General features: G+C 45.5%; 2 protein-coding genes across 5 annotated transcripts; both read left to right on the top strand.

The window, feature by feature from the left end:
• The first annotated feature begins 21 nt into the window (after positions 1-21).
• On the top strand, positions 22-7,145 carry cant1a (calcium activated nucleotidase 1a). 4 transcript variants are annotated; one of them, XM_076024307.1, is made up of 4 exons: positions 22-154; positions 3,961-4,650; positions 5,491-5,694; positions 6,316-7,145. In XM_076024307.1, exons 2-4 carry the CDS (start codon positions 3,984-3,986, stop codon positions 6,684-6,686), a joined length of 1,242 nt encoding a protein of 413 aa, XP_075880422.1. In that variant the 5' UTR covers positions 22-154; positions 3,961-3,983; the 3' UTR covers positions 6,687-7,145. The 4 variants fall into 4 exon arrangements, with proteins under 4 accessions (XP_075880422.1, XP_075880419.1, XP_075880421.1 ...); XM_076024304.1 differs by lacking the exon at positions 22-154 and adding an exon at positions 1,327-1,995; XM_076024306.1 differs by lacking the exon at positions 22-154 and adding an exon at positions 2,419-2,807.
• Positions 7,146-7,407: 262 nt separating this feature from the next.
• Positions 7,408-10,269, top strand: LOC142886997 (galectin-3-binding protein B-like). Its single transcript, XM_076024303.1, has 4 exons — positions 7,408-7,413; positions 7,645-7,751; positions 8,206-8,476; positions 9,039-10,269. The coding sequence occupies exons 2-4, from the start codon at positions 7,667-7,669 to the stop codon at positions 10,153-10,155; spliced, it is 1,473 nt and encodes a 490-aa protein (XP_075880418.1). The 5' UTR covers positions 7,408-7,413; positions 7,645-7,666; the 3' UTR covers positions 10,156-10,269.

The following is a 10,269-nucleotide window of genomic DNA, read 5'->3' on the forward strand; positions in this document are numbered from 1 at the left end:
ATTTGACACACTGCGACTGCCGACGTCATCACCACATACAGGAAGTAATGTTCGGCTGTCTTGTCAACGGGAGCGGCAGAGACGGGGGGAACTGTACAACGGCGATAATGATGATATCTGCGGTGGACAGCGAGTCGATAGCCTAACAAACGGCGTGAGTACGAAGCGGAAACGGCGGTGACGGAGTCCTTAACATTTCCGGTCGTCCCGCGATCGCATCTGTATTAACCTATGCGCTGCTGGCGGTGGAGGGACGTGGTGCTAACGTAGCACTCGCCTTAAAACCTAATAGTCTGCATAAACAGTGTCGTTGCGTGAAATGATTTGATAATGACAAATAAGGCGGTTGACATTCAGGGCACACGCGAATTATGCAACCGGGATTGACAACCAGGAACACTTACTTCATGGACTTCAAATTTGGGGAAAGATAGCAGAAATGTGTCGTTGTGGAGCTGTTTACCGAGCGGGGTCTTATCGGTGGCATCTCAAAGCTGCGCCACCCCGGGGCGACACATCTGTTTGGACGTACCCCGGTGTGTGCAGCAGTTTTGCAATCCGCCTCGGACCTTTGACTAAATGGAAATGTTTATGGACCTCTTTGAAGACCACCCTGCCAGGTGTCATTGTCTGTGCAGGCGGAGACACTCAGCTCACACTCCGTTTTTCTTAAGGAACCTCTTGACCTTGCGACATTATCTTAAGCAAGGCTAAATACAAGTTGCATTACTGCAATGCACGTTGCCGAGTAGAAGGTTGCCTCTTTGTGCGTTGAAGGCCCCAGAGCATGAAAAATTCACTGTCCATCCAAAGTCCGCCGTTCACTTCTCTTACTTGCTCCATTTCTTAGAAAGAGTGCAACAACAAAAGGCAGAAATTACTATTGTATTATTAATAATTATGGTTGGTATCTAATTATTGAGCAGGAAGGTTGTGGGTTCGATTCCGGGCCAGTGGCCTGGGTTCTCTCTGCGTTCCCCCCACAGTCCAAAAACATACATGTGAGGTGAATTGTAAACTCTAAATTGTCGTAGGCTGTGTATGTGAGTGTGAATGGTTGTTTGTCTCTATGTGGCCCTGCGGTGAACTGGCGACTTGTCCAGGGTGTCACCCTGCATTCACCCTACAACAGCTGGGAGAGGCTCCAGCAGGCCCCTGTGACCCTGAGCTCGGGAAGGAGCGTGTATTGAAAATGAATGGATGGCTGGATGGATGGATCTAATAATTTTGGCAATTTTAAACCAATGTGTGAGTTTGTGCTGTGACCCAACCAATCCACAGTAATTCACAAATAAAGCTTAAATGTGTTTCACTGCTTGACACTGGACAAGCTCCACCTGTGTGATGTCATATTAGTCTCCAAGCCTTGTGTTATATAACGTATTTTGTCTCCCTGGATGATTGGATATCCACTCGAGTACCAAGGCTGGCCATTTTGAGTAGCTCAGAAAATGCCTCCTTATTTAATGATTAACTTCCTGTAGTTGTGAACTAAAGCCCAGAAGGAGTTACATTAGTCATTAACAGAAAGGCTGCCGGCTTGACGTCTGCATACGAGTTTTGCCTTACTCCTTTAAGGTTCAGTCAGATAACTGCTGTAGTAATCAGACCGGATCTCAACTTTGCAACAGTCAGATGGCTGATTATGCTATAGAAATGCCTCTGTTACGCAAGAGTTTACATTTTGTGCAGGCGGAGATTTGTCTGGGCGGTTGCTTGCTTGCTCTTTCGAGGCCCCTGGCGATGAGTGATAGCGTCATGAATGAATCTGTCAGCCTCTCGCACGCTTTGCCCCTTTGGACCGCATCTGTAATCCTCAAAGTCGAGGTAAAGTTCACCAGCATTGTAATGAGACCTAGTCATGGTTACACTCCAAATACAGCATGTGCTGAAAGAGACACCGTCGGAAGCGGTTGTAGAGCTCTGGTGTATACTGGTAAGGGAAGATAACGCTCAGGACAGGCATGCAGAGCTCCAGTGGCAGGAAAAGGAAAGGTAAGCCTCTTGAGTTTTTCAAGGTAATGAAGAATTAGTCTTTTTCTTCAGAGAAGGCACTTTCCGTCATTATGAAGCTGCCATAATGGGCTGCTGTTTGGCCGGGGGCCCTCTTATGAAAAGGGGCTTTCAGCTAGTGCACCCCTTGGAGAGAAACACGGCCACGATTGAGCCGCAGAGTGTGGCGCTCCGAATTTAGAGCTACCTTGATTTTTTGGTCGGGAGTGAACAGCGCATGTTTAGTCTCGTGGAGGCTGCAAGGTAGCTCAAGAAGTAGTGGCAAAGGGGATCAAGTTACTGAAACACTGTGGGGAATGCAGCTTTCACTTTGCTGCAAGAATCAGGGCATTAATCTGTTGTGTTGCTCAGCAATTTTCAGGAATGTTTTGGGTGTTTTTTTCTGCAAGTTTTACAAGTCTAAATTGGGATTACTTAAGTAATTTTAAGTTCTTTCACACCTAACAAGACACATAAGTGCCTTCACAAGCTATTTATTATGAATTCCTAAGTATAATATAGAGGAGTAAGATCTAGTGGTCCAGGTGGGGTCCAAGAGACCAGAATAACAACAAAGTATCGTGACAATATTACTTCCTGCATTACTGCACACTTCCTGATTTACCTGTTTGGCTCCATTGCGACTCTTCTGTCACTGATCTGCCTCCTCCCATACGACAAGTGGCAAAGTGGCTTCTTCCTGCTCTCGCTGAGAGCTCTGGATACTTTTAGGAAACGCGTAGAATTAAATGAGCTGAGACGTCTGGGACTGAAGATTTAATTTTGAAAGGAACCTACAGTAAACATGGACGTATGTGAGTGCGGTTGAGTTGTATTATGTGTCTTGCTGTCACCGGGCTGTGCTGTCGCTGGGGCAGAGGCCTGTCAGAGACAATCCGCAACTCGGATAACTTTCTGATTTCTTGTTTTTCTGCTAAAATTGAGAATTATTTCATTATTGAATTGATTTGGAGGTTGAGTGAACACAAAGAGTAGAAGGAAGTTTCATCTATGGCTCTCTTCTGTTTTAGCTCTGTGCATTTAAATATGTCTTGTTGGTGTTTTGGACAGACCTGTTCTACCTGTAGGAAAACGTCTGCATCTGACCAGCCTGGGATGAGACAGTCAATGGGATTTAAACTGTAATCTTAAGAATGGAATTCGTGGCAACCTTCTCGTCTCTGTTACATAACACTGATCCGCCTCTCACACAAGGCTTGTCAGCATTAAATAGAACGTGGAGGATACATACAAACATGTTAATGTGTGGCGTCGTCGTCATCAGGCAGGTCTAATGAGTTGTCGGTCTCGGTTTGTGGTTCAAACTCTAGGAAAAGAACAAAATGAAAAGCTCAACTGTAGAAGCTGTAAAAAAGTGATTAGTAAAGTAAATTAGTTGTTGTTTTTATAAGGCATTTATGACATCTTGCATTTTTTTTTGTCCTTATTTTTTCTGATAATAACAACTTTCACTTATTCGCAAAAACTAGTTAGTTGAACTAAAACTTCAATTAAAATGTTTACAAAAGTAGAGTAGCATGTGTAGTGTAACAAGATCCAACAGGATTCAGGATCCTTTTGAACAAACACAAAGTTACTGTGAGTCGTATGACTTTGTGTATCACTGTTTCATCGCTGTCATTTGACTTTTGTGGCCAAAGTCACTAGTTCAGACATAATAGTGCCAGAATGTTTAATTTAGTGGGGGAAATCATGAGCAAGATTTTTGAAAAGGTTCGCCGCTCTTTGAATCCACAGACTCATCGTAGTCACTGAGACGCACCGCAGGTCAACGTGGAGAGTATCCTTATACATATAGAGAATATCGTAGTTCAACCTAAACTTGCTAAGAAAAAAAAGTAAAATAAATCGGCTTAAAAAGTAAGTGTATTTTGAAATATTAAAACTTAATTCTGTAAAGCTTGAGTTCAAAAACACTCACAGCCTGTTTTGTCGTTTCTCTCTCAGGTCCCTCCAGACCTGCTCCCCCCATGCCTGCGTCCTCAGACACGAAAGAACCGGAGCAGAATGAGTCCAATGAGTCCATGAACAATCTGCGCATCTCTGTCGGAGGCCTCCCCCTACTGGCTTCCATGGGCAACACGACCGACCCCCGCTTCCGCCTCAAGTGGAAGCCCATCGTGGTGGTGGTGGCCTCCGTGGGCCTGCTGCTGGTCCTCTTCATGCAGCTGAGCCCGGGCGTGCGGGAGCACCCAGTCAGCGCCTACGGCTCACACAGTGGGCCGTCGTCATACGACGACACGCGGCAGGACCACAGGCCTCAGTACAATGACACCTACCCGCTCAGCCCGCCTGAGCACACGCCGCACGGCACCCGCTACCGCATCGGGGTCATCGCCGACCTGGACACCGACTCTCGCAGCGAGAAGAAGATGACGTGGATCAGCTACATGCGGCGCGGCTACCTGCTGGTGTCGCAGAGCGGCGACAAGGTGGCGGTGGAGTGGGACCCTGACAAGGTGGTGCTGGAGAGCCACCTGTCGGAGAAGGGCCGTGGCATGGAGCTGTCGGAGCTCATCGCCTTCAACGGGAAGCTGTACAGCGTGGACGACCGGACCGGCGTGGTCTACAACATTGACGGCAACAAGGCCGTCCCCTGGGTCATCCTGACTGACGGCGACGGCAGCGTGGCCAAAGGTCGGTAGGCGACACCCCAGACAGATTTCCTCGTCCTCGCTGTTGGCCCTGCCCCTCAAGTAGCGACACGACCACACGAGTTGCGTTTCCATTACAGTTTTTTGCGAAATAAGAGCGATAATTACTAAAAATCTCAACAAAGTACAACGGCAATTTGCAGGCATTTCCATTGAATGGTGTGAAGCACATTCTCAGAAACATTTAGCAGCTATTTGAAGCTATTTAATAGGTCCGTATTGTATTATCAGGTCTCCAAAAAGAACTCCACTGAGATTACAAATAAGAAGCATATTTAGCCCTCTGTTTACTGTCTGTTACTAACACAGTGTTAGTTTGACTCATTGAAAAGGCAAAACAAGTGGGCAGAAAAAACACCTGGCCTCCCTGGAGTTTTCTCTCTCTTGCCCTAACAAAATATCGCTGCCCTGTGCTGTACTTTATTCTTGATGTTATATGAAGTAGTGCGACTGTATGGGTATGAAGAGGTCGCACTCAAAAAAAGAGCATTTGGTCTCAATGTGATTTTACCTGTTTAAATAAAGGTCAAATACACTGAAATGTAGCGCGAGGAAAAGCAGTGGAGGGTGAACTTGTATCACAAAACGTTGCTCCAAAACTATATAAAACTAAATTTGGCAGGGAAATGTGTGAGCTGCTTTCAGTGGTCAATTAATAATATGAATAGATGATAAGACAAGTTTTCATTTTTTTTTGGAGTTGTTGACATAACAGCAGGAATATAGCGACTCAAAAAAAAAAAAATGTGTTTCCCAAAGAAATTCATTCCAGCCGGTTTCTCTCAAATCCTTCTGCTGCTTCTCTTTATGTCACCTCTGGCAGGGTTCAAAGCGGAGTGGATGGCGGTGAAGGACAAACACTTGTTCATCGGCGGCCTGGGGAAGGAGTGGACCACCACGGAGGGCGAGTTCGTCAACAATAACCCTGAGTGGGTGAAGGTGGTGGGCTACCAGGGGGACGTCCGTCACGAGAACTGGGTTCCCACGTACCACTCGCTGAAGGCGGCGGTGGGCATCAAGCCCCCAGGTGAGCGCCTCCCTCTGCCCGCAAACGCCGCCGTCTTTCCCCCCAATTTATACCAAAAGCAGCTGCGATTAATCGATTATTGATTAATTGTCGATTAAGAATTTAATCGATTAAATGTTTTAATATTTTTTACGCGGATAGTTCAGATCATTATAGCAGTGTCGTAGCAGGAAATAACAATTCACCTGTTGATGCTGTGATGGTCATAATATACCTAGAACAAGTTACTTTTCAACAACTTTTAAAAAATAAAAAAATTTAAAAAATGAAGTTGAAATGTGACCCATTAGAAGTCACCTTAAAGTCATAGGAGAAATGTTTTGGGTGTTTTTACTGTTCTCTGATGTAAAAATGGGTCATCTTGAACCCTCAACATAATGTAAGGGTTAAAAAAAGTGTTCCTTACACATTTTTCATAGTGAAATTTAGGTTCTCAGGAAAACTTGCCGCTTATCAATTAATCGTTTATCGATCGATAAGGTCAGTCAACTAACGATTAATGAATTAATCGATCATTTCCATCCCTAGCGCAGACGCTTTTGGTGCGAATTGGGAGTTAGGTTTTTGTACCTGGCTGCGTCTCTCTTCACCACAATTCCCTCTGTCACGCACCTCCCACAGGGTACCTCATCCACGAGTCGGCAGCGTGGAGCGACACGCTGCAGCGCTGGTTCTTCCTCCCGCGCCGCGCCAGCAAAGAGCGCTACGAGGAGGTGGCGGACGAGCGGCGGGGCACCAACCTGGTCCTCAGCTGCTCGCCGGACTTTAAGGACATTGTGCCGAGCCAAGTGGGCGCCCTCAACCCCACGCACGGCTTCTCCTCCTTCAAGTTTGTCCCCAACACGGATGATCAGATCATGGTGGCGCTCAAGTCGGAGGAGGACGCCGGCAAGATCGCCACGTACATCATGGCCTTCACGCTCGACGGACGCATCCTGCTGCCCGAGACCAAGATCGGGGACGTGAAGTACGAGGGCATAGAGTTCATATAGAGTCAAGGTGACTCACTCCCAGAGGCCACTGCACTGTTGTCCTGCAATTGTTTACAATCCAGTCGCTGTTAGGGTAACCGTTATTCTGTTTGTTAAAGCTCCCAACTCACGCGGAGGATCAACTTCAAGCTGGAAGCCAGCGTGTCACACGACGGGAGCGTTCTCGTTCCCTCGACAATACTGTAGCTCCTCTGATAATGAATGTAAGATCACTTTGTCAAACTGTGATTTATTTTTTATTTTATTTTTCCTCCCTCAAGAAAACAGCTTTGCGTACAAACTCGACCTTTGACAGGTGGAAGTTTTTTTTGTCCTCAATCTTCATGCTCCTGGAAACAGCCACGACTAAGCTTTTTATTTCCAGATAGTTCAATAAATATTTGAAGGGTATTTTGATAAAAATTTAACTATGATGTATGTAATGTATTTGCCTGGACTTGAGTAAAACCTTGATTCCTACTTTTGGACTCTTTGTTTCATTTGCTCTGCAGCATGTTGTCCCGTCCTCTGATACTTGTCCAGCAGGGATCAGAAATTGATCTTTGCACAAGTTCGAACTCGAGCAAACAGTTGCGCAACTCTGCACCATCTAGCCCTTCATGTGAAACGAAACTGCGGGATTAGAAGAAGTGGGAGTATAAATTCAACCCCTCTCCTTTTTGAGTGAGACGTTTGCGTAGGGGATTTCATAGGAGAGGAGCTCATTTGGGGAAAAGGCAGTCAGAAGGTAATGCTTCATTTTCTATGTGGATTTGGCACGTTTTTGTCAACGGTTTTCAGATTTCGTATACACATTCAAACACTTGATGGATTAAAACTGTTATGAAGTGTCTTTTATATTTTAGAAAAAAAAAAACAACTAGTTTTACATTTTATGGTTGTGACGATTCACAACCCAGTTGTATAAATTCCTCAGGTGGAATAACTGTTGTGTCTTGTCTTATTTTCACATCCTCATAGCTCATCGTCCGTGTGTGAAAATGATTCCACATAGCAGCATATTCACTTTGTGGCTTCTGCTGTCACTTCCCAACTCTGGATGTGCACGTGTGTTTAACCTCTTCGGTGAGTCCTGAGTGTTTTTTTGTTTTTAGGAAAAAAAAAAGAAGTTTTTACTATGTGTCTGAGAAAATACTTCTGAGCTGAATACTTTTATGTTTGTTTTACCTTTTTTTTTTTTTTTTACCGCGATGGCTCTGGTTCATATCCGGCACCCATGTTTGCACACGGGGAACAAAACAAACACTGGTTTACTGGAGGGCAGGTGACGGAGTAGATTCCTTTGACATCCACCAGGGGGCATTAATGGAATTCTTAGCGGGAGGGAAGTTGTGGTTTCAGATCGAACTCCAAATGTAACAAATAACTGTAGGAAAAAAAAAAAAAAAAAAAAAAATACCACGAACTAAATCACACCGTTCGCGCCTGACTTGTTTAGCCAGTGAGCTTTACGGGTGATAGAAAATGGATATTTCGACAGAATTCAATAAAACTTTATACTCGTTTTCCGCGACTCCAGGCTTAAATGTGGGTGACGCCGGTCCCACACACTCACTGGACCACAGCGCCGACCTGTCCGACCACCTCGGCAAGTTGTTCGACAGTGGCGAAGGTTGCGACCTCCTGCTCTTAGTCAGCAGCGAGCCCGCCGAGGAGGGGGCCGACGTCACCGTGTGCGCGCATCGCGCGATCCTCTCCCAGTTCCCGCGCTTCAACGCCTCGCAGACGTCGACCAGCATATCGGTGGACGTGGGCAGGTCGTGTCAGCAACATTTCATCCCGTTTATCAGGTACACTATTACTAATATCCGTGGCTCCAGACAAGATGTATGATGCAGAGGACACATATTGTAGAAAATAATATTCAATGCTGAACAAGTATAGTGTTGCACACACATCTAATTGATGATAACAAACAAAGTTGTTGTTTTTTTGTCAGCAATTTTAAAGCACTCAACTTCTCTAATGGTGGCCACATGTGGCATACTTGATATTCACATTTAATTAAACATTCAAGACCACAGCTCTCAAAAACATCACATAATGTGTTCAGCACATACTTACTGACTTTTGTGCTCTGGTCATTTTGGTAGATTCTTAGACTTAGAGCATTCTAGTAGATTATTTCATGAAGATGGTTAGAATGGAGTTCAATGCAGGAATGACTCAGTGACCCCAGACTTGTATGATAGTAACAGGTATGTATATATATATATATATATATATATATATATATATATATATATATAAATAAATATATATATATATACATATATATATATATATATATATATATATATATATATATATATATATATGTATATATATATATATTTTTTTTTCTTTTCTTAGGTATATCTACACACGCAAGGTGGATGTGACATCCTCCTCCGTGCAGTGCTTTCACTCAATGGCCTCTGCGTTTGAAGTGAAGCAACTAATTGAAGACACAGGCCGCCTCTTTCATAAAATCCTGGCGGAGGACGCCTCCTTCCACTCCCAGTTGTCCCTCTTTGAGTATGCAGTGGAGACTGGGGACCCGCTGCTCCAGAATGACTGCCTTCAGTATCTGGCCTGGAACTTCCAGAACCTGACCGCGTCCCTGGCTTGGCCCAACGTCTCCGCCGAGGTCCTCAGAGCTCTTCTGTCCCGCTCCGACCTGGTGCTGCCCGATGAATATGCTCTCCTTCAAAGCGTGGAGGGTTGGATCACACAGAGGGCCAAAATGATTAGCTTAGAGAGCCAGGTTGAACTGCTGAGCCACGTCCGTTTCCCCATGATCTCGCCTGAGAAGCTGTACGAGCTGGAGAACAGCTCGGCTCTCTACAACACTCACAAGAACATGTACCGCGATAACATGCTGAAGGCCTTCAAGTTCAATGTCTTGCTATTGAACAAACTCGTCCCGAACCCAAGGTTCGACAAGCAGAGCATTGACTACCAGCCCAGGATCTACATGGTTGAACCTTGGGGCGCTGACATCGACCCATCAAAACCAGCTCCGGCACCTTATATTCCCCAACACTATACCTCATATAACAGGAGGCACCAATATAATGGCTATCACCGTCTGGAGCAGCCCACTGTCACTCCAAGGTACACCCCGCTAACAGAGTCATTCAGAACACCAGTCCACAATAGCCTGATCTTTAAGGACAAGACGGTCGCCTGGGAGGCAAACGTCTTGAAGAAGCAGGAGGAATGTTTGAGCACAGGCGTGAGATGCGACTCGCTGCCATTGTTGAAGCTGAGCTCTCCGCACCAGTCCTCCTACGACTACGTGCGCTTCGGTAACCGACTCGTGCAGATGTGTCAAGGCAAGTATGTGTCCATGGTTCATGACTTTGTTAACGACGTGGTGGAGCTCGCAGCAGACGGGACCCAGGCCGCTGCCTACCCCTGTCCCGAAGACAAGTACACGTACCGCCTGGTGGTCAGACCCGAGTTTTCCTGGTCCAGCAGGTTGTGAGTCTGGTCAGAGTTTTTGTTGCAGTATACTTTTTATTCATTTTCTACAACTGTAGTAAAACTTTGATTGAAGGATTCATTCTCTTTTGAATGGCAAATAAAAATAACAAAACCA

The sequence above is a fragment of the Nelusetta ayraudi genome, unplaced genomic scaffold (genome assembly GCF_046127955.1).
Source record: "Nelusetta ayraudi isolate G7.1 ecotype Tasmania unplaced genomic scaffold, CSIRO-AGI_Nayr_v1 ptg000016l, whole genome shotgun sequence".
Classification (NCBI taxonomy): Eukaryota; Metazoa; Chordata; class Actinopteri; order Tetraodontiformes; family Monacanthidae; genus Nelusetta; species Nelusetta ayraudi.

Coding starts and splice junctions, on each gene's coding strand:
- cant1a (XM_076024304.1), top strand. CDS start 1,965: ATGCAGAGCTCCAGTGGCAGGAAAAGGAAAG. Junction 4,651..5,490: donor CGACGGCAGCGTGGCCAAAG/GTCGGTAGGCGA, acceptor CACCTCTGGCAG/GGTTCAAAGCGGAGTGGATG. Junction 5,695..6,315: donor GGTGGGCATCAAGCCCCCAG/GTGAGCGCCTCC, acceptor CACCTCCCACAG/GGTACCTCATCCACGAGTCG.
- LOC142886997 (XM_076024303.1), top strand. CDS start 7,667: ATGATTCCACATAGCAGCATATTCACTTTGTGGCTTCTGCTGTCACTT. Junction 7,752..8,205: donor ACGTGTGTTTAACCTCTTCG/GTGAGTCCTGAG, acceptor CCGCGACTCCAG/GCTTAAATGTGGGTGACGCC. Junction 8,477..9,038: donor CATTTCATCCCGTTTATCAG/GTACACTATTAC, acceptor TTCTTTTCTTAG/GTATATCTACACACGCAAGG.